Raw genomic sequence first — 25,148 nt, 5'->3', positions numbered from 1 at the left:
GCTTGAGAGTTGATAGGGTAGCTCTTGTAGTAGGTACCAATGAAGGAATAAATTCCATCTCATCAAAGCCGTCTTTAACCTATTGGATGCCTTGGGCACATTAGAATAACGGGGCCCCTATGATCTTGACAGAGTAGGTAAAAACAAGAAGGCTTGGATATAAGTCAGTCTTGACTAGTTAACAATCTTTATGGTCCTATGTTTGAGAGGGCCTTTTTGACCTTTGATTTTATATAAATAAATATTAAATAGGTTTTTCGGTAATTAAATATCGGTCGGTCGTTTATAGTTTGGTGATTTGGTGGCAGCGACTAGTGGGCCCCTATCGATCGTGGGCCCTGGGTGCCCAGTGGGAAAAAGGGTCCTGCATCTCATACCTCATACCTATAATAAAAAGAAAAATTTGACTCACTCATTAACTGACAAAATGGTATCGCTCCCGCGGGCTGTTGCTAGTGTTTAGGTAGACATAAATAAAACTTGTAATGGTACGGAACCTTCTAGATTGGTCGTAATCCACGCACTTAACGCCTTGTTTTAATTCACAACGCTATAAGTCGTAAGTTCGATTCCTTTCAGCATACTAATTTATATGTGGTATGATTCCAAATGTTGTGGTAATACCCTAAATGCTCCTAAATTATGTGAGAGACTTGTCAGGTGTAAGGTTGACGATCCTTAGTTTTGCTAGTTTAAATAATATATAAAACGAAAAGTTGACTGACTGACTGACTGACTGATCTATCAACGCAAAGCACAAACTATTGGACGGATCGGGCTGAAATTTGGCATGCAGACATCCGCTAAGAAAGGATTTTTGAAAATTCAACCCCTAAGAGGCTAAAATAGGGGTTCGAAATTAGTGTAGACCACGCGGGCGAAGTCGCGAGCATAAGCTAGTTTACATATATCGATACTCTGAGCACTCCAAGCACATTTAGCATGTCGGTGACGCGACCTTGAAGTTTTTACCTATCCCAAAATCGCCCAAAAATAAGTTTTCACTTTGTGACGTCAATTGCACCACATCAACTGCAATAAGTAAAGAATAACAATATTACATATTTCTAAGTACCTACCTACCTATTTGTTCGCGTTCCAAATACTCTAGGTATAGTAAGCGACAGGTCGAGATTGCAATCGGGGTATGAGGCGGGCAGACGCCCCGTACACCCGCACATCACCCGCGCTCGCCCGCATCGGGTTAGCGCGGGGGCTGTGCGGGTGTTCGCGGCGTTACCGCCCTGGTTGCCATCTGGACCTGTCGCGTACTACGAGTATATAATAGGACTCGTATGTTGATGTACTTAGTAACTATAGTAGCAGCATTGTTTACATTGTGAATTGCATTAGTTTTGGATAATGCAGCTTCAAAGATTATACAAAGGTACAGACGAGAAAATAGGCATTAAACACTACTTACTTGTTATATTATGACATAATACTATGTTACATCTATGTTATTTAAGAATATTGGCATTCAATTGATTTATTCACGTGCAAGCGGAAATCTCGAAGTGCAAAATTCTTTTATTTATGTTAGTTGGTCCCACAAATTGCTATTGCGCTGCAGCCTGCAACCATGTGTCACTTACATCGAAATGACGTCATTTTGATGTCAGCCGAAATATAAATATACCATCAGCTTGAAACTTCAGTCTAGTGCTGACGTCACTAAAATGGCGGCCACGCGCATTAGCAATTTGCGCGACTTATAGCTAGTCGCTTCCTCGTTGGCATTGGGACAAGTGCCTAAGACATATTTTGTAAAATTAGATTACTCTTTGACGGTCCACGCGCCTTGCCAAAACAATTTGGTAGCCACTCGCGAAATTTAATATCGCAGACTGAGAGGTTCGAAATCAAAATGGACGAAATTTTCGCTCATTATTCGCATAGTTTCACAAATGAAATGAGACAGTTGGTGTTGGTTTGCTTTTTGACCTAAATTTTATCATCAATTAGATAAAAGCAGGCGTTCTTCACGGAAGTCCATTACACACAGAAGAGATGGCTGGTATTATTGCTACTTTGAAATAATTATTATTTAGTGTTTTTTTTTTCACAGTGATTTGACAGATTACTTTTCAAGAAAAGTGATTTTTCATTTTTCATTTATCGAGCTTACAGCCGTTTGCTACATTAATTATTTATCTAATTATCAAGAACAATAGCGCTGATATATCACAGGTTAATTTTCACGTGGTGTGTGCGAAGTGAATTTTCCCACTTACGATTTAAGTGCGAAAATTAGTTTTCCGTGAAACTTAGCAAGCGATTGCTTGCTATAGACAGACCAGAAATATTAAAAAAACTTGCTCTGGGGGCGCCAATAGTAGGTATATGGTCTATGGCCACTAAGACGTATATGGTCTTGTATAAATTAGTTTCATGGGGTTTCCGAAATATGGCGAGGTATTTTATTTTTCTACTCAGGCGATACAAGTGTTCTCGCTTGTGTGCTCTTAGCTAAAACACTAAAGAGGGATTAAAATATAGGTATTAATTTTACGATTTGAGATTTTGCTTTGTGATTTTTCACAGTGTTATATATGAAAAGGCTTTTCACATGATTTTCAACATGCTAGCTGTGAAACAGTTCATCTAATTCACAAGAACCATCAAGCTTATTTTTAAAAGCATCCATTATTTTTACTTGTTCGTATATTGTCTTTCGGTCGGAATTGGTAAACTATTTTTCGGCTACTTCCTATTTTCCGAGTGAGTCAAATTTTCAAGACCGTACCTTCAAAATTTCAACTCAAACGATTTGAATGACAAAAGATGATTATGGTCCATTAAGCGTATTTGATGATGGAGGTGGGAGGGATTTAGGTTTTTAAAAAACCCGTGGGAACTCTTTAATTTTTCGAGATAAAAAGTAGCCTATGTGAAGGATATAGGCTACTTTTTACGGCCCGAGATGTAAGCTAACTCCATACCAAATTTCATAAAAAGCGGAGAGACAGACAGACACACTTTCGAATTTACAATATTAGTATGGATGATCGTAAACGGTGCACTCGGAACTTCCCAGAACTTTTTTTAAGTACATTACGAACGTATTGTAAGTAAAAATTCGTTAAAACTTTATTACTCTTAATTGGGTCGAAATATTTCCTGATTATTCAATGGAATAGCAACTCTATGTATCGGGAATACAGGTGATAATTAATGCATTTTATGTTCATCCGTTGTTCTTTGGTGCAATGTCAACGCACAGTCAATGCGATTGTTGAGTTGTGTGGGCGCAGTGAAGGCGATTTGATAAGCGAAACGGATAATTACGCCTCTAGATGACGCCACTATGATGAAATAATATAATTGTACTAGCTGATGCCCGCAACATCGTCCGCGCGGATTAAGGTTTTTAAAAATCCCGTGGGAATTCTTTGATTTTCCAAGGAAAAAGTAGTCATTCATTCTCCAGGTATTCAACTATACCCATCCAAAAAATTGTTGCTCAAATTGCTCCGTTGCGACGTGATTGAAGGACAAACCGACAAACAAACCCACTTTCGCATTTAATGGTCCACGAAGCTCCGCCTGAGAGTGAGCCCTAGGGCTTGAAGAAATAATTTGTGAGGGGTGGAAGGGGGGGGGGGGGGGGCACGTAGGATCACGTTGGGATGGCTGGATTTGTTGGACTGGCGAAGACGCTGTAATAAGGTTGAGTTGTGTAGCCCTACGAGATAGGGAGCATTGCATTGTCGGTCATGATGGTAATCCATTAAAATAAAAACATTAATGCCAATTAAAAAAGGCAACACTTATGCTTTAAAATATAATAATTATAGGTATTAAACAGCTTTCACAACTCTTAAAAAGCTTTGGTGAGTAAAAAGCGTGGGTAGTAAAGTACCTAATTACCAACGGGAAATTAAAACATTTTAATTATTATTTACTTAACAACTTCAGTGTTGATTATAAAGCCATTAGCGTTGTTTAGTAATATATTGCTTGCGCGAATATTTTTATTTCTTTTATTTCCAAATAAGTTTTAAAAATTGAACGCTCTTAAAAAAATAATAAGGTAACGGGACAATCTTTTTAAATGTAGGTAAGTACACTCTTAAGCCTTTTTTAGGGTTCCGTACCTCAAAAAAAAGGAACCCTTATAGGATCACTTTGTTGTCTGTCTGTCTGTCCGTCAAGAAACCTATAGGGTAGTATTCTGTTGACCTAGAATCATGTTTGGCAGGAAGGTAGGTCTTATAGCAGACATGAGAGGGATAATCTGAAAACCGTGAATTTGTGGTTGACATCACAAGAAAAAATTAAAATGAAAAAAAATCAACTTTCAAAGTAAGATTACTAATATCAAGTGGGGTATTATATCTTAGGGCTTTACTTGTACATTCTAAAACAGATTTTTACCTATTTTTTGACATAATAGTTTTTGATTTATCGTGCAAAATGTCGATAAAATACGATTGTAGTACGGCACCCTCAGTGCGCGAGTCTGACTCGCACTTTGATAATTTATGATTTTATTTGCTTTCAATAATTAAAAGTATATGGAACATCGTAAAACGCTGATTTCATGGCCTTTCAAATTAAATTACATCGAAATTATTGGCGAGTGAATGACGGAATGAAATCGATGTATCGGAAACGATTTCGAAATTACTTTTTTCTTACGGGTAATAAAACTAATAATAGGGTTCTGATCACTGAAATGAACATACACAAGTAGGTACGCTGGAAGAGGTGTGCCATACGAAATGACAGTTATTTTTTGTGCTGATTCGAAGCTAAGTATATTTATCTTGTACACGGACGTTACTTAGAGTAGATATAAACGAATAGTATAATAACAAATGTCTCATCAGTAACATTTAGTTTCGAGTGTGCTCACATGATGCTCACTGCTGCTATCAGCACCAAAGTGACAAAAATGAAGTTTTTTCAAAAAGAGGCTGGCAATCGCAAGTCCAGCGTATTTGTATTAGTAGGGGTCAGTTTTCTCATCTTTTTCTTTTTATTGCCGGTGTCCGATTAATATTTTTATTCGAATTCAAAAACTTCCCAGTAGTGTATTTTAAATATATATCGTAAGTAAGGACTCATCAATTATATATCAATTTGAGTTCATTTTAGTAGTTCAGCAGTTTTAAGATAATACCTAATCTAATTATTAGGTAGGTAGTGGTACCTAATGATTGCTTTAACGGTGAAGAAAAACATCGTGAGGAAACCTGCATGCCTGAAAGTTCTCCATAATTTTCTCAAAGGTGTGTGCAGTCTACCAATCCGCAAATGGCCAGCGTAGCGTGGTAGACTACGGCCAAAACCCTTCTTACTCTGAGAGGAGACCCGTGCTCTGTAGTGAGCCGGCGATGGGTTAATCATGATGATGATGATAATGATGATGAATAGAGTAAAATTTTAGTTATTACCTACTAGAGAAGTCAAGTCACTTAAAAAGTTTTCAATTGTAATGAGAAAAGTTAGTAAGTAAGTATACTTAGTATAATGTCCTAGTCTTTGACAAATTTTTACAAGTTATTGCTTTGATTAAGGTTATTCGACGTCGTCGGCCTCCTAGTCGAGTGGTCCGGGGTTCGATCCCGGGCTTGTAACTTTTCGGAGTAATGTGTGCAACTAAGTAGTATCACTTGCTTAGCTTATGCCCGCGACTGCGTCCGCGTGGACTGCACAAATTTTAAACTCCTGTTTTACTTCTTTAGAAATTAAATTTTCAAAAATCCTTTCTTAGCGGTAGTCTGCATCATAATAGCTCTGCATGCCAAATTTCAGCCCGATCCGTCCGCGTTGATAGATCAGTCAGTCAGTCAACCAGTCAGTCAGTTTTTCCTTTTATATATTATTTAGTTGAAGAAATACGTGTTTCAGAATTTATAGAAATTTCACCCCCAAATGCATTAAACAGTGGATGAAAGTTTGTATTCAAGTTCGTAATTTTTCAAGATACCTATATGAAAATTGGTATTAATTGGATTTTCGTGCAAAAATGAAAACTACCTAGTAGGTACGTGTTTCAGGAATTCTTTGGAAATTCCATCCCCTTGCCGATTTTCAAAAGTTCTATTCGAGCGAAGCCGGGGCAGATCAGCTAGTTAACATTAAATCCTACACATTTATCCTACTACATAAAATATTATAAATGTGTAAGTGTGGATGTTTGGATATTTGTTACTCAATCACGCAAAAACTACTGGACGGATTTGGCTGAAATTTGGAACGGAGATAGATTATACCCTGGATTAACACAAGGGCTACTTTTTATCCCGGAAAATCAAAGAGTTACCGCGGGATTTTGAAAAATGTAAATCCACTCGGACGAAGTCGCGGGCATCAGCTATTAGAGTAATAAATCTCTGCGACGAGGTGTGCAAGTCAATTTGAGTGTAAAAGATTAACCTAAGCCCGGAATTACCCTTCATTCATTAAGGGATTTGGCAAAGCCCTTTACAGCCGGGAAGGGAGTCATTACGCTGCTCCGCGAAATTTGAAAGGAATTACATTAGCTTTTAAAATGGAAAGTTTATATAGACGTAAACTCATGTGTAGCAGAGCTTTTTTTTTTATTCGGTCAACTATGGGCCTCAGCCCTCATAAGAAAGTTCAGTCACTCAGCGGGCGATGGAGTGAACTATGGAGCTCGGAGCTTCGGAGTTTCTCTCGTGATCAAAGCAGAAATGAGGATATCCGTAGGAGAACTAGAGTAACCGACAAGCTCAACAGGTTGCGAAGCTGAAGTGGCAATGGGCAGGGCACATAGTTCTGAAAACCGATAGACGTTGGGGTCTCAAGGTGCTGGAATAGCGACCTCTAACCGGAAGGCGCAGCGTTTGAAGACCCCCACTAGGTGAACGGACGACATCAGACGAGTCGCAGGGAGCTGCTGGATTCAGGCTTCGCAAGATCGTGGCGTGTGAAAGTCCCTACAATAGACCTATTTCCAGCAGTGGATCTCCATGATCCATCGGTTGATGATGATGATGAGTAAGGGGTGATAGGAGTAGTGATTTGCGTGTTTATAGGTCCAGCCGTGATTCTTAATTTCTTTGTGTGATATTATTGAAATTGCGATCTTATTTTGCGTGGGTGACGTGACACAGGGGTTTACTAAACTTTTGATAACTTTGGCAAACTCCCTTGAGGAACAAAATGGTTAAATTAATTACAGTTTCTTGCTTTTATGGAAAAAATGATTTTATAACATCGTTTATTTTCATAAAATTAGCTTATTTAGTTACATCTTTGTACTTTATAAAGTTTACGCGTGGGTGACACGGCTAACCTGTTGAAAAGTTTTAGATAAAATTCTGTGTCGCAAACAGTTGCCAATAATGAATTATACAATGCATAAAAACCGTGATAGCCTAGTCGACGACATCTGGCTCCTATTCGGGAGGTCAGGGGTTGGATCCCGATGCGTGCGCCTCCCGACCCGGGGACCCAACGGGCGACAACTGCAGACTTCGCGCACGTCGCCTGCGTCCCATCCTCCGCCTCGTCCACTGTACCTTCTGCTAGTCATAGGGACACGCGGAGAAACTTCCCCCTGCCAGGCCATTAGTCATGACTAACAATATCCCCGAAGATAGATTATTAGCCATGTTACCAGGGTGCACCGGCCCGAATTCTGCTCTTCCCCTCGGATGCCCGATGCATTCAAAAGGGACCAGCAGCACCCAGGCACACTGGGAGGTTACCTGGCTGGCACCCCGCTTTGTACTGAGCCTGCTATGGGTTGATCATGATGTTAATATTATTGCTCAACCCTGGTCCACATTAGGCCGCAATTCACCATTCACCACTGGATTATTCTTATTCCAATCCAATCCAGTCCATCAGCCTGTTTGCGTCCACTGCTGGACGCAAATATACTGGACGTAAAATATACTGGATAAAAATACTGGACGCAATAGCTGATAGGCCTTCTTCGCTCTGGGCTGGTTTCCGCACTTAAACGTTTCCGTCTGTTGTGCGTGCGTAGATAGGCCTTTCCAAGAGCACGCCACCACCTTCTTTAGGTCATCGGTCCAGCAGGCTGGAGCTGTTGTTCTTATCGTGATAGTGAAATTGCGATATTATTTTACTTTGCCTGGGCTTGTATGCCGTGGGTGGATGGGAGTTTATAACAAAACTTTTGATAAGTTTGGTTAAGTCCTGTTTCGCAAAGACTTATTAAACTAAGTTTCAAAACTTCATATTCAAAACCTCTCTACACGCTGCATCGTATTTCTCATTTCCGAGGGGCGTGACCCGTCTCCAATCTCTATAAATCACAAAAGTAATTATTTCATTTCATTTCATTTCATAATGAAAATAATTTTTATTCATTTCATATAGGTTTTCTTAGAATCATAATGCGGTGGGCTCCTAGGTTTGCGAGAGGTCGAATTAGCAATCGGGGTGGGGACGCCCCGCACATCCCCCGCGCTAACCTGGTGCGGGATAACGCCAGTGACTTGCGGGTGTGCGGGGCATCTCCCCGCTTCATACCCTTGCGGTTACTCATCCTCATCATAGGTACAGTACGCGGCAGAAAGCAACGAACATCGGCCTTTAGAATGACATTTCGGCTTTGTAGAGCGGTGTCACTCATTGTCCTCATACCTATATGACGTTTTGTCGGTCTCAACGACAGAGACAATGCTCTACAAATCAGCTAGCTCCTTCTAAAGGTCGATGTACATTATTTTCTGCCGCGTACTGTACTCCGTTAAATCTGAACCGATTTTGATAATATTCATTATTTTTTTATTTAAAAGGTGCACTATCAGTTTGGAGTTTGGACCCATTAAAAAAAATGAGTTCTCATTCATTAACTTATAGAAGGCAGTTCTTCTTTCTTATTTAATTGAGTTTAAAGCGTGTTAGAAGTGGGAATAGACTAAGAGCCCGTAAGGGCAAGACCTTCGTTGTTTTATAAAAGCTTAAAGTTTCTATGCGCATTGCCCCCAACACAGGAAGGAACGATCAGCGACTATCAAACTCGGATCATCGTGGCTTTGGCAGATGATAAGTAACAAAGGTGTAAATATTTCGCAAAGTATAATGTGTAATTTTTTTAAGAATAATACTTCACACGTCATGCATTGCCAGACACTTAACTACTTTGTTTTTATATTATTTTTCCTTCATGTTAGTTTTGCAATATCTTTATAATAGGGATGTGAATTAATGAACGTGAAAAAACTTATCACTAAAAATTTTATATTTACAAAAAATATACGCCGTCCAAATAAGTAATATCTTACGTACTTAACTTGATCTAGGTAAACCTCATAGTCACTGATCATAGACATTCCGCTTTTATAAAATTACTAGCTTATGCCCACGACTTCTTCCGCGTGGAATACACAAATTTTAAACCCCTATTTCATCCCCTTATGGTTTGAATTTTCAAAAATCCTTTCTTAGCGGATGCCTACATCATAATAGCTACCTGCATGCTAAATTTTAGCCCGATCCGTCCAGTAATTTGAGCTGTGCGTTGATAGATCAGTCAGTCACCTTTTCCTTTTATATATTTAGACGAAGGTCTAGCCCTCACAGGCTCTCTCTCTTTTACGCAAAAACTATTGGACGGGATAGGCTACTTTTTATCCCAAAATATCAAAGAGTTCCCGCGGGGATTTAGAAAAACGTGAACGAAGTCGCGGCATCAGCTAGTTTTTATATATTTTCTTCAGAGTAGTATTATAAATCACGTATTCATTGCCAGGCACTTATAAGTCATCATCATCATCATCATCACTTATAAGTACTTGACTTGATCTAGGTAAACTTTACTGTCGCTGATCGTTCCTCCTAGTGCTGGAGACAATGTACAGACACTTTCAGCTTTTATAAAAAAACGAAGGCCTTGCCCTAACAGGCTCTCTCTCTTGCATGGCAATAGAACAACGAATAAAGTAGGTAACCTGCCGCATTATGTTTCAATTCTCTCTTTCAGCGATTGCGGCTACAAAATTGCTAATGAGATCTCGGTCTCGTTTTCATTCATTAGTGCCTGGGCTCCAGTTTGCGGACACATTTTACAGGAAAACTCTGTTAAGCTTCTATGTTTGCTAAATTCGTTTAACTTTCCTGAACATCGCATTTAATTTATTTGGTACATACATCACACTTTAATATTATAAAGGCGAAAGTTTGTGTGTATGTGTGTGTGTATGTTTGTTACTGTTTCACGCAAAAACTATTAGACGGGTTTGACTGAAATTTGGAATGGGGATAGACTATACCCTGGATTAACACGTAGGCCACTTTTTATCCCGGAAAATCATAGAGTTTCCGAGGGATTTAGAGAAACGTAAATCTAAGTAAGTCTATGTTTGCTAATTTCGTTTAACTTTGCTAAACATCGCGTTTAATTTATTTGATACAAAATTTGGGTCTAGGCATTGAAGTTGTGTTTTCGTTGTGGCCTCTTCTCAGACCTGGGCGCGTTTGGAACCCTCGTGGCTTTAGTTTTGAGTTTACGTAATTATCACAACTAGGTATATCATCTATCAACCGACTATCAAAAAGAGTAGGTACCCCTACAATAGTACCTGTTTTGAATAAATGATTTGAATTTCGATTTTTCTGTAAAAGTTTAAAAACCGTTGATAGCCTAGTGGTTAAGACGTTGCCCTTCTAGTCGGGGGTCCGGGGTTGGATCTCAGTCACGCACCTCTGACTTTTTGGATTTATGCGCGTTTTAAGCAATTAAAATATCACTTGCTTTGACGGTGAATAAATAGGTACATCGTGAGGAAACTGCTGCCTGAAAGTTCTCCATATCTAATGTTCTTAAATGATCATGATGATTATCATAAATGCGAAAGTGAGTTTGTTAGTTTATTGGTTTACTCTTAAATCACCCTGCAAAAGAGCGACGAATCAATGTCATTTTTTGCATGACTACCTATAATAGGCTTTTATAAAGGACTTTTATCCCGGAAAATCAAAGAGTTCCCGCGGGATTGTTACAAGCATAAATTCACGCGGCCAAAGTGGCGGGCATCAGCTAGCGAATATAGATTCGTTTAATATCGTAATCGAAAACCAGAAAATGATTTCATACGTTCGTGTATTTCCAATCATGGACTTTGTTTCCAGCGTTATTCGTATTAGGTACGTGCAGCAATAAACAAAATCGGCGCACATTTTTCAAAGGCTGTCAATTATATTTTCCGTGCAAGGAAAACATCTTGTTTTATTCAGATTATCTATCCGACGGGGGAAACAATATTTTACTGAGAAAAACCGCTCTTTTACACAAATACTGAATACATTTTCGTAATAGCCTTGAATCAGATTTATGGGACAAAAATAATTACATTGACGAAAAATTTAATCTAGATTGTTATTATAATTGGTTTGGGTCTTCCAAATAAAGCCTATAGAAATTGTGGGAAAGTATATTATCGCTACCGATGCCCTACACAATAATATATTCGTAAACCAGCCGAAAACTAGACACAGTTTAAAGTTATCATAGCCATTAAGATTATCGATACATACGGGCAAAATTTATAGGACACCGAATACAGTTAAAATCCCATTTTATGATAGTGGTCACATGCTGAAATTAACACATTTCGCAACTAAATTGAAACTAGAAACTTTCTACTCGTGTATAGAATATGTAGTATTTATACTTAGATGGTTGATTTTATTTTTGTTTGCAAAAAAACTATAACGATTTGTTAATCTATTCAAAATCAATGACTTGGTTAAATAATTAAATTGCCAATTGGTCGTACTACTTACAAGAATGTAAGTAAGCTTCCTCGTTTCTAATACGTACAGCTACGCGACAGAAATTAATGTACCTCAAAGATTTTGGAGAGCATTGTCTTTGTCGTTGAGACCGACTAAACGTCTGACTGACTGACTGACTGACTAATCTATCCAGTATCAACGCACAGCTCAACCGTAACCGTAGCTACTAAGCTACGGGATCGCGCCCGATGCGACGCTCTAACTACTAAGTCAGAGCGTTTTAAGAATTTTGGATTTGTATGTATTTAAAATAATTTAGATCGTGATATTATTCTTATTTGTTTCAGGTTTGGCAGTCCCGTTCGTCGAGCTAACAGTTGCGCACGCGTCTGTGTTGACCATCTTAGCGATAAGCTTCGAGCGCTATTACGCCATCTGCGAGCCTTTGCGAGCCGGCTATGTTTGTACGAAGACAAGAGCAACACTAATATGTGCCCTTGCGTGGTTCTTCGCTGCCTTGTTCACTAGGTTAGTGTACAACAAGTCTGAAGGTATGGTAGACTAAAAATACTGCTTTCAAGCACTTGTTCATCTTCTGGGAACCACCACGGACCGGCTTTACCAAAATTCGAGCATTTATATTATGCGCACTTGCGTGGTTCTTCGCCGCCTTGTTTACTAGGTTCGTGTACAACAAGTGCAAAGGTATGGCATGACTCAAAAGTTTCAGACGGTAGTGCATTATTTATGAACTATCACGGCTGTTTGCATCGAGAAACATGCTGCATTTTAAATTTTTATTATGACCTTGAGATGTCCTTGACTGCTTGAATTTGAGGTTAGTATGTCCATAACTCCAGTTTTAAAAGAACAAGAGACCAATTTTTATCAGATTTCGAGAGCTACTCTACGTCGTAGATTTTCGCTTCTACGTCTACGAAATAGGTAGGATCGTAGCACGTACTACGCCAAATTACGAAGTAGATGCCACGCGTTGTTTGCTGCTTGACTTTCTTTCTACTTTCTTTAGTAACTTCTGAAATATCGAAGTAATGTATTGAATTACTTCTTCAAGAAATTACTATTAAATACCAATCTTTTCAAGAAGTAATTGAATAGTACGATGCGTACGGTGCATTGATGCGTAGTGAATAAAATATGATACCCCCGACTTTATCCACGTGGATTTATGTTTTTGATTTTCCGAGATAAAAAATAGCTTATATAGTAATCCCCGGAATGCAAAATATCTTCATACCAAATTTTGTAAAAATCGCTAAGAGGGATGGGCCGTGAAAAGCTAGCAGACAGACACACTTTCGCATTTTTTTATAATATAAGTTTGAAGTATGGATTAGAATTCGCTATGGTTATAACTCCAATAGGTAGGTACCTATTTTAAGCAATTGACTCGTAGTTTAAGATTTAATCCAAGATTTGGTAAGAGGCTCTTCAATAAATTGATCAACTATTCGATCAACAGGTGAGTACCTAGGCATTTTGCGTTTTATTGTAAGTACGTCTTCAAAAAAGTTACGTCACATCTAGACGTATTAGCTTTCTGTGTGACGTCAGTGGAAACCGGGAACCTCAAACTTGATCATACACTGCCTTACAATCCGTGTATGAGAACTTGTCTCATAAGCAACATATGACTTGCTAGGTACAAATGCTTAATATTCTATAAATGCTTGACATTATCTACCCGCGGCTGGTTTATCAGAGCTACCAAGAACATAATTGACTGCTAAACGTAGCTACTATAACTTAAGAAGTATGTTTTAAGAGCGGTATAAGTCCCGCAAATTGCTAATGCGCGTGGCCGCCATTTTAGTGACGTCAGCACTAGACTGAAGTTTCGAGCTGATGGTATATTTCTATTTCGATGTCAATGAGACATGGTCCCAGCGCAATAGCAATTTGCGGGATTTATATTTAGTAAGGCATTATTAAAACTCTGGTCGTAGCTTCAATCTTGCCTTATTAAACCACCTATATCTGCGCGTCATGAACGAAGGATGCGGGACCCGATGCGGGAGTGTCCACGACGCTAACACACGAGCTAATCTATTCGCGCACACCTAAGCGACTGTTTTTTTTTATATTTCTAGGCCATCTGCAATCAGTCATTTAAAGTGGACTTTAATCAGATATACCGGTAACAGTCGCGTATTTTTATTTATTTATTAGTATAAAATAATATGTTATTTTTATTCAGTGTCACAAAAACCACACGAAAGTGTGCCGTTAAATATCGTGATAGGCGTCAAGCGCTAGTCTATAAATTAAAAAGCATACAGTTCCTTTTTAAACTTCTAGGTTCTAGAATGGAATATTTTAGGCGTGCAATGTGTGTATTACAGCCAACAGGCTTCAGTAAGGGAATATAAATTACGTTTTTAATTTGGACTTTACGTGGCTAGTACCTATTCCGTTTTGAGAGCTATTTAATTCAAGCTAGTTTATTCAACACCCTTCGGCGGTGTTCCCATTAGATCACAACATGGGGTTCAATTCTAGGGGCGGACCAACAAATTCCTGAAAGGCTGGCAACCCATTGGTGGTTCCTCTGGTGCTGCAAATGTTCATGGGCGGCGGTAATCACTTATATGAGGTAACATCAGGTGACTAGCCTGCTCGTTTGCTCGCCATTTTTATCATCAATCAATCAATACTTATAATAAAACTGTATCAATCATCAATACTTATAATAAAACTGTAACAGGTCAAATTCTGTACATTGAAGATATTTTGAAAATCTTTTTTCGAGGGCACTCTATAATCGATACTGAACCCAAAACTGTAATTTTTTTCATTTTTGTCTGTCTGTCTGTCTGTCTGTCTGTACCACGGCCGCGCATCACGCTGAAACTACTGAATGGATTCCAATGAAACTTAGTACGATTTGAGGTCATACTATGAGGAAGAATATAGGATACTTTTTATCCCGAAATTCAGCATGGTTCCCGTAGGAGAGGGGATGAAAGTTAAAATGTATACTGAGTTGTAATTCATTAACGCGTAGTCCGATTTCATTCATTCTTTTTTTGTTAGAAAGGGGATATTTTAAAGATTGTTCCGTAAATATTTCAAGGTCATCGGTTTTTAACCGACTGTCAAAAAGGAGGTGGTTCTTTTTTCTACATCGATTTTTTCGAGGTTTCTGGACCGATTTGCAATTTTTTTTTTAAATCAACAAAAAAAGTTTTCGTGGTGGTCACATAAAAATTTTTGGATTCAACTCCTCAATCCTGATGCTGCAAAGTACTAAAGTCCTACATCGTGGGGATTTTAGAATTTCTGATAGTGAATTTATATTTTAGGTATCAAGCAACGGCTTCACGATGACACTCCCAGTCCGAAATACTCTAACCTGATGATGCAGGGTACAGCACTCCAAAACCATAAAGATTCAGGAACTGTTCCTGGTGAAATAATATTGTAAATGCCAAGCATAGACTATGTTATTGAATTCCAAGTCTCAACTCTTCAATCCTGATGCTGCTGGTGAATTGATATTTTAGGTACCAAGCAATAACTACTTACACTAACAAGCTTAAAATAAAATAAAAACGTTAAAAAACCGACTTCCAAAGACACTACAAAGTAAAAAATAACTTTTGTTTCTACACGTGTATGAATGTATGAAGTCGGGCGAGCATAATACAAGAAACTAGAAATCAAAGCGTGAAGCTCGCCCGTCTTCGACATATTATATACACGTGTAGAAATAAAAGTTATTTTTTACTTTGTAGTGTTTTTGGACGTCGGTTTTTTTAATATTTTTATTTTTGTAGTTTAGGAATTACAGACATTACAATCATCAATTAGGTACATTTAACTTGAAACCCGGAATGTACAGGAATCTTTAAACGTACAGCTCAGCTTAAGCTGGCGTGTGCGATTTATCGAACTTATCTAGGCATAGACGAATAGACATACGGTCTATGATCACGGCATCGTACCAGAACGCTAAATCGCATAGCGGCACGACTTCGCCAGTGGGGTGGTAATTAGCCACGGCCGAAGCCAGACCAGACCAGACCAGAGGAAATTTAGAATTTATAAAATTCGTAACTGACACTGCCGGGAATCGAACCTGGACCTTCCATTGATAAGACTACAACATTACCGTGCTACAGCGCTTACCACTGTGCCAGGGAGGTAGTCAAAATTAGAATTAATAGGTAGGTACACTACCAAGCAACGACTAGATATAGTACGCGACAGGTCGAGATGGCAATTGGGTTATGAGGCTTGGGGACGCGAACGCCACGCACACCCCCACACCGGCTTAGCGCATACCCACCCCGATTGCCATCTCGACCTATCGCGTTCTATACATGATCAAACTTCAAGTGCCAACTTCTCAACCATCATCTTCATGATGACGGGTAGCTACTGTAATTCTAGATTTGAATCAGCTATTTTAGAAATAAACATAAAAAAAAAAAAAAAAAGATCTCGACAAATTGAGAACCTCCTCCTTTTTTGAAGTCGGTTAAAAATAAAATAAAATAAAAATCTTTTTTATTCGAATAAACTTTTACAAGTACTTACGAATAGTCGGATGCTCTTTTCAAAGAATAGTCGATGTTGAATTGGTATAAAAGTTACGCTTAGTATAAACTATGGCTTACGTACCTACCAAGCAACGACTTCATGATTCAACTCCATATTCCAAATCTTCAACCCTGATGATGCAGGGTATTGCATTCCTAAGCCACTGTTGATTGTGAAATAATATTGTAGATGCCAAACATATATACCATTATTGAACTTCAAGTTCCAACTCTTCAATACTGATGCTGCAGGGTACTGCACTCCTAATCTATGGGTTTTTAGGAACTGTTGATGGTGAATTAATAGTGTACCATTTACTATTGCACCAAACCACGACTACATGATTGAACTCCGTTTACAAAAATCCACGCACTCCATCGAAATCTTATTCTATTCCAAACTTATTCGCCAGCGAGACAAGAGTGGAGAAGACGGATAGGGACGTGTGAGGGATGCAACGGATCAACGTGATTTTTTACATCATCATCAGCCTGCGGACGTCCACTGCTGGACTGCCTTCCCTAAAGAGCGCCACCACACCCGGTCTTCAGCCTTCCTCATCCAGCCACTTCCCGCCAGCCTCTTTATATCGTCGGTCCATCGTGCTGGAGGGCGTCCCACACTATGCTTGCCTACCTACGCGGTCTCCACTCAAGGACTTTCCGGCTCGAACGGCCATCACCTCTACGACAGGCATGACCTGCCTTCTTTTATCCCGGAAAATAAAAGAGTTCCCATGGGCTTTTGAAAACCTATATCCACGCGGACGAAGTCGCGGGCATCAGCTAGTTTTTTAAAAATAAAATTGTTACGTTAAAGGAAAATGAAATGTAAAACGCAGTTATGACTTTGCCCATTTGCCCATTTTTATGCTTTTGAATCATTAACTAGTTTAATTTACCACTGGTTCGGAATTCCAAAAATAATCCTGGATATTTAAATAACAACAATCCTGGATAAGAGCAGTGTATTCCCTATGTATCTAATCAAGAGACGGCAACAACAAAATCCAAGTAGTTTTCCGAGAAATCAAGAGCAAAGTTAAACTGAGTTGCCAACTTGGGGCCGAATTGCGACACATGTTGTACGCGACAGGTCGAGATAGCAATCGGGAAGGGAACGCCCCGAACACCCGCACAGCCCCCGCGCTGATCCGGTGCGAGCGAGCGCGGGTAACGTGCGGGTGTGCTGGGCGTTTCCCCGCCTCATACCCCTATTGCCATCTCGACCTGTCGCGGACTATAAGTTTATCGGCGTCTACATCGAGCGCAAGTTCTGTTGGTTGCATCCACAAAATGTTTAACATTCAATTGCGGTGGGACTATATCCTGGTATTTACTTACTTAAAGAAGTAAGGTTATTTCAACTCAAATCCAGCATCGGTACTTATGCGAGGAACACCTTGTCTGTTCTGTCCGTACTGTAGGTTAGGCGGTTTTTAATACCTACTAAAAAATTTAAGTATTCATTCCTTTTGATGTGAAATCAATGAACAGGCATTCCGTGAAGTTAATTAAGTGAGCCGCAAAATATGTATATATTTATACTTTATTATACCTACCTTGAAACGCTCACTATTTTGACTAGGTATCTATAGTACGCAACAGGTTGAGATAGCAATCGGGGTATGAGACGGGGGGACACCCCGCACACCCGCCTGTCACCTGTGCTATTCCGCACTGGGTTAGCGCGGGGGCTGTGCGGGTGTGCGAGGCGTCCCCACCCCGATTGCTATCTCGATCGGTCTCGTACTGTATCATCATCATCATCAACCATCAAAATCAAAACTTAAACTCGTATAATTGGTTTAGTTTGCAGAACAAACTAGCTTCAATAGCCATCTTATGCTAATATTACAATAGAACAGCACTTCTATAATATTCTTAGCAATGCAATAACGGTGTTACCCCGAAAATACCTTTGTCGTCTACAAAAACACGAGCAAAGAACCGAAATAAAGAGTATTATACAGCTATTTTAATAATGTACGACTTTATTTTGATATTAAACACTGATATTGTTTAATATAAAGTCGTAGGTATATGTAAAACGTAATTTATTCTCAAAACATTTAATACAGTGGACGGAGTGCCTTACGTGGATAAAAATTATTTGCACCTAACTTTTGCGTGATTTTTCATATCTTTATCTATGACTGGCTTAATGTTTGCGACTTCGTCCGCGTGGACTACATAAATTTCAACCCCCCATTTAACCCACTTAGGGGTGGAATTTCGAAAAATCCTTTCTTAGTAGATACCTACTCTAGAAAAAACACACTCTCCAAATTCATGTCTCTAGCGGCCAGCGGTTTAGGCTGTGTGTTGATGTGGTGTTGATATATTATTATATAAGTCAGTCCGTCAGTCAGGATTTTGAATTTTATATATACAGTTATTGTAGGCACAAAATTGACTATATTATGAACTTTTTGGTTTGGACCTGGATTGAGGATTGCCTAGGTCAACCATGATGTGCCGACATTTCGGCTTTCGGTTTGAGTATAACATATAATATACTCGTACGTATATGTTAAAAAAGGATGTTCTCAATTACGTAGACCTCCATTAAGTAAGGATTTTAAGGAATTTTACACTAGCGAAACCGGGCGGCTAATATAATCAAGCGTAGGTAATCAGGGCTTTAATTTCACCTCTTTGAAATCAGTTAAATCTCAGGGGTTCAATCCCGAGCACGCACCTCTGATTTTTCGGAGTAATATGCGTTTTAAGTAATTAAATGCGTGCGCCTATAACGAATAAAAAAAAACCAATTTGTTTTAACGGTTTTAAGGGAAACATCGTGCGGAAACCTGCACGCCTGAGAGTTTTCCATATATTATAGTGTTCTCAAAGGTGTGTGAAATCTGCCAATCCGCACTTCTATGGTCAAATCCTTTCTCACTCTGAGAGGAGGCCTGTATTGAGCCGGTGATGGTTTGATCACGATGCATTGAGATAATATCTTCTTATATTGTCACATTACCACTTATGGAGTTTAATAAAATGGCTTCTTGTAAGTAGGTACAGTACGCGGCAGAAAGTAAAGTACATCGACCTTTAGAAGGAGATAGCGGATTTGTAGAGCATTGTCTCTGTCATTGACACCGACAAAACGTCATATAGGTATGAGTGACAGAGACAACGCTCTACAAAGCCGAAGTGTCATCCTAAAGGCCGATGTACATTACATTCTGCCGCGTACTATACCATAATCTTGCTGAAAACTATATTACCTATGCAAGCAATAAAAAAAAAGGCGTGATAGAATTGGTAATTCGTTGACTTTATAATTGCGTCTAGAAATTGCTTAAAGTCTAGTCTAGATATTTATATTACGAGAAACTTTGGACACAATTTCACCATTTAATTTTTGGAATATGAAACTGAAACACCAAAGTAAACAAAAACAACCGTTCAATTGTTATTCAAACATTTCCAGTTGTTATTCAAATATTTCCAATTCGTGCGGCCGTTCGTCTGCTTATTCAGTATCAATAGCAATTACCAATGTAAATAAAAGTTATTTTTCGATTGACATCTGTCACAAATGTCAGAAGTATGTCATCGACTAAAATGAAGAGAAAATTAATAAATCAACTAGGTTTGTGTTTTTTTTACTCGTTTAGTGTTCCTTACTCGCAAGTAAAAACGGAACACTGATGCAATGAGGAAGTTTCTAGCAAACGTTCGAATTTTCATAGATGGCGCTAAATTACTAACACCACTAAAAACGAAAAATAATACTTACCTATATCTATATGATCTATGCTTTAATGTTTAGGTCGTGTCAATCAATGACATAGATGAAGAGTAACAGCTATAAACAGCTATAGAAATAATCACGTCTTGACAGGTGTGAGAGGCATTTTTAAGCGATTGAGTGATATTCTGAAGTAATATTTTTGAATCCTCTTTTGCAAAATAATTGTCTACTTTAATAATAAACTCACGAGCACGACTATTAATTATTTTCCTACTCATCTTTAACCCAAAAAGGAAACAACAACTAAAACAAATTCACAAAACACTTAACAACAATAACAAACAAAAACGAAATAAATTGTGTGAATTATGCAATCATTCAAAACACGATACGCGTACTCTACCGACAGTTTTGTCAACGGTACTGCAAGTTGCTCACAAATTTTGAACCCCTATTTTACATGTTTCTAAAAGCATGTAAAATAGGGATTCAAAATTTGTGTTGTCCACGCGGACGAAGTCGCGGGTATAAGCTAGTAACATAACATAACTTTGAAGTTCGAACCGTAGCATGTTGCCAGTGACGACATTACGGCTCTATGCATCATCACTTACTACCAGGTAAGATGGCAGTCAAGCGCTAACTTTTAAAAAGGTATTCTTATCTCAAGTCAAGATAATCAAATCGTCGACGAAATAATGTGATACGTATAAGAAACCAAATAAACTGATAAAGCTCAATGAGTCGCGAAGCTCAAGGTGCTGGAATGGCCACCTGGTGAAGAACCTTCTATATAAGTTGAATTTAAAAAAAATCTTTCTTAGAGTCCCCACAGACCACAAACTTTTTATCGGCCGATTGTTTGGTCGGTTTCTTAATCAGTATGAAGATGGAATCGTTATAATTTGCGCACTTACATACATCTTCATACTGATTAAGAAACCGACCAAACTATCGGCCGATAAACAGTTTGTGGTCTGCGGGGACTCTTAGCGGATATCTACGTCATAATAGCTATCTGCATGCCAGATTTCAGCCCGATTTTAGAATAACCACGTGGGTTTATATACTCGTGATTCAATTTATTCCCATTATTTAAAGTCTTAATGTTACTTAGAATAGTATAAAGAAAAACAAAACAAAACACCTTTGTCCTACGCGTATGTCTTACTATATTTTGTTGGGGTCTAATACAGGATTCTTATTGGAGAACCCTTTTTGGGGTCACTATAAATCTATTAAAGTTAACATCGGGTGACCGAGAATTTTATTACGAAATCAGGACTACGGACAGCAACTAACAAGAACTATCTTTATAATTATACAGACTCTTAACAATGCTATATGTATAACGCGTAAAATGTAACTCCTCACGCGCCATTTTAACTTTTTGTGTCGAATTTCATGTCAAAAGTACGATTTTATTCCTTATTTTAAAGGTGAACCGTACTTTTGACACGACAGTTGACTAATAGAGTTAAAATTGCGCGTAAGGAGTCATTTTGTATCGAGTATAGCTAAACGGTTGGGGTTGAAACAGCTGTGATTGTTCCAAATCTGTTTTTCAAAGCTTTGTTTATTGTAAACAAACAAACCAGGCTATTATAATGTAGGATGTTGGTTTAGGTCTACATAATAATAAAACTCTGTTGCGGTAACTAAGCTCGTAGGAATAGTACTAGATAATAGATGATAGGTAGGAGGACTAAGGTTTTAAAAATCCGTGGCAACTCTTTGATTTTTCGGGATAAAAAGTGGGTCACTATCCAGGTCTTTAACTATATCCATGGAAATCACGTCGATCCTTTGCACAAACAATGACACTATCATATTTCTACCTGGGAGCCACGAGTTTTATCATTCCATTCCATCAGCCTGTATGCGTTCACTGCTAAACAAAGGCCTTTCCAAGAGCGGGTCACCAAACACGATTCTCCGCCTTCCTCATCCACCTGCTCCCCTCACCTTCTTCAGGTCATCGGTCCAGCGGGCTGGTGGTCATCCTACACTGCGCTTACCGGTACGTGGTCTCCACTCCAGAACATGCCCCATCGGCCGTCGGTTCTGCGACAGACATGACCTGCCCATTGCCACTAAAATTGCCACGGAACTCTAAAACTGGTAGCGATCACAATGGTGAAAGCACTGCTAATATTATTAGGACTGGTCTCAAAGTTTCTCAGCATGGTAACCCTATTGGGCAAACCTTTATCGGAGTTTGAAAGCTGCAATAAACGCGAAACGAAACATTGAATGTCGGCCTTACAAATAAACTACTGTTCCGCAGAATCTCTAATACATACTCTTTATTCATACAGAGTAGAAACGTTGTAGATGTTATTTGAATATTATTTTATACAAAAGCAGTATTAATTTACCGTCAGTTAAAGTTAAGTAACGAGGGTCCTTATATTCATCATCTGCATCTCAACTCATCACCGGCCCATTACTGAGCACAGGTCTCCTCTCAAAATGAGAAGGGTCTTAGTCCTCCACGCCAGCCAAGCGCGGATGAGCATACTTCACACATTTTTGAGAGCATTATGGAGAGCTCTCGGGCATGCAGGTTTCCTCACGATGTTTTCCTTTCACGTTAAAACAAGTGATATTTTATTTGCTTCAGACATAACTCTGAAAGAATTATTATATATTAACTATTTATGTATCTATTATTTATTTTATAGATAGCTTATAAAGTTATATATAACTTACTAGATGACGCTCGCGACTTTGTGGTTGATTTAGGTTTTTAAAAATCCCGTGGGAATTATTTAATTTTCCGGGATAAAAAGTAGCCTTTGTCCGTCCCCGGGATGTAAGCTAACTCTGTAACCATCAAATTCGGTTAAACTGTTGGGCCGTGAAAAGCTAGCAGACAGACATACAGACAGGACACATTTATAATTATTATGGAAGTATGGATGACAAACACCTAGATTTAGATTTTTAGGTAGAGATTTCTAAACAAAACTTACGATTACTATTATCCATGCTAATATTATAAATACGAAAAACACTTTCGTATTTATAATATTAGTATATTCGTATTTTTTAATAAACTTTTCTGACTTTGACTTTTGAGTACTCTGTATCTAACAAGTCACTATATACTATAGTTATATACTTAGTTACTAGTTACGGACGTCTGAGATATTGTTTCCGTTTTCAAGTAATAGATAGCAAGGCGTTAGGGGCAATATCCCTCTCGTGAGGGAGTTTTGCGCCATATTGTGGTCAACGATATTAGATTTTCAATCAGTTGAGACAAAAACGACTAGGCAAATGAATATAGATTTGGTTCTTGCTTTTTCCTTCGAGCTGTGAAGATAGGCTTACCTTAACTGCAGCTTTGTTAAGCTACGATTAAGTTTTTAAAGTAAGGTTACAATACCATAAGTTAAATTTAAACATCTTAAAAATGTAGCTTTTTTGCATAAGTTAGTATTGACTTCGGTAAGTATTCAGAAAAAAATTGCTCAAAAGTCTCGACCAAATTTTTTGACAAAAATCATAGTTAGGTAAAATTAAAAAGCAAATAAATGAAAGAAGGCTGTTACTTTGTTCAATAATATTATGACTTCATAAAGTTGTATTTACTCGTATTTTGTAAGTAGTAATTACCCGTTTTACGATAAAACTATTAATTCATGAACCATTTACACTTTTATGTTAATTTTACATTGAAAAGTGCAATATTAAATAAGTGTTCATTTTACACTTTTACGTTAAAGTGTTTCGGATTTGGTTTCTATAAGGCTTTAGACGTTAAAAAAAGAATAGAACCCTTTGTAAAACAAGGTTCGTACATATTTCAAATTATATATAGCTGTTATGTACGAAACGCTTTCAATGTTTTTAAGCACATTATGTAAGCTTTTCCGCACAATTCTTTCACTTTCATATTTTTTTTCATTTTATATTAATAGGCTAGGAGCCAGCGCGTGCCAGACCTTCGTTATTTTATAAAAGATAAAGAAAACACAGGGAGGAACGATCAGCAGCTATGAAATTGGGATCATGGTAACTTAGGGAGACAACAGGTAATGAAGGTGTAAAAAATCTTACGTCATAGTATAAAGTTTTTTTTAATATTTTATTCGGAATAGTATTAGAAATCACACATGCATTGGCAGACACTTAGTGACGTTGCAACCGCCTGTCAGACACCCTTAAAGGGTGTCTGGCAGGGGGTTGCCACCATATTATACAGGGCATTATATATTATACCTATGCATGACGTGATTTCTAATACTATTCCGAAGAAATATGACAAACTTTATAGTTTGACGTAAGATTTTTTACACATTTATTACCTGTTATCTCCCAAAGCCACCATGATCCATACTTCATAGTCGCTGATCGTTCCTCCCTGTGCTGGGGATAATACGCAGGGAGACTTGCAGCTTTTATAGAATAACGAAGTTCTGGCACGCGCTGGCTCTTTCTATAAATATTATACACTTTTACTTTATAATAAGCACATTTATATAATGTCCCTTTTACCTAAAGGTTTCGCAGGTGTTTTATTTGTTTGCGATCCTGATATCGTTTTATTACACAATATACTTAGCTTATAGCACTTATATTTCTTAGCATTGCTAGGATAGAGGGCTTTGGAATAAGAACTATAATAATTAATATTATTGCAATAAAAAAGTGGTCTAATCTTTTCCCAAATTTACCTTTTTTAAATACAACTGGTAATTTTTACCGGTATTTTCGAACTCCTTTTTATATTATTTTAATTAAGTTTATTAGGACTACTGAGTTTGCATGTACATATTTTATATTTTACACCTATGCTACGACACAACAAATTTAAAGTCTTCTTACAAAAAGCACAAAAAAAGGGTTTTGGCTTATAATAATAATAATATAGTGTGGTTTATCTGTATTATAGTAGGTACTTATGTATAATTCTATATAACGTTAGTTTTAGTACACGCATATACCTGAAAGTAGTGTGTTCAGAATCAGTAACAGAATCAATTGCAATCATTTTTATAACGTGCTATATTTTGACCAAAAAAAACTTTACAATCCTGCAAGTTTGGATACCTAGTTGAATGACCGCGTGCACCAGCTGATTCAAGCCGCGCAAGCGGGAGCGCGCACGATTGACGCTAGCCATCCCGTTCGCTCACAGCCGTTCGCTTGGGGTGACTATGTTTTTGCGACAACAACGACTCAAAACA

The 25,148-nt window shown here is 38.2% G+C and overlaps 1 protein-coding gene across 3 annotated transcripts in view; it reads left to right on the top strand.

The window, feature by feature from the left end:
* The window catches only part of ETHR (ecdysis triggering hormone receptor), an 83,108-nt gene that overhangs the window by 44,568 nt on the left and 13,392 nt on the right, over nt 1-25,148 (top strand). For all 3 annotated transcript variants that reach the window (XM_069506891.1, XM_069506892.1, XM_069506893.1), the window contains exon 3: nt 12,033-12,213. In XM_069506891.1, coding sequence (XP_069362992.1) covers nt 12,033-12,213 — 181 coding nt within the window. The remainder of the gene's footprint in view (nt 1-12,032; nt 12,214-25,148) is intronic.

The sequence above is a fragment of the Maniola hyperantus genome, chromosome 24, assembly GCF_902806685.2.
Source record: "Maniola hyperantus chromosome 24, iAphHyp1.2, whole genome shotgun sequence".
Taxonomy (NCBI): domain Eukaryota; kingdom Metazoa; phylum Arthropoda; class Insecta; order Lepidoptera; family Nymphalidae; genus Maniola; species Maniola hyperantus.
Note: the sequence above shows the minus strand (reverse complement) of the source record. Positions and strands in the feature narration are given on the sequence as shown.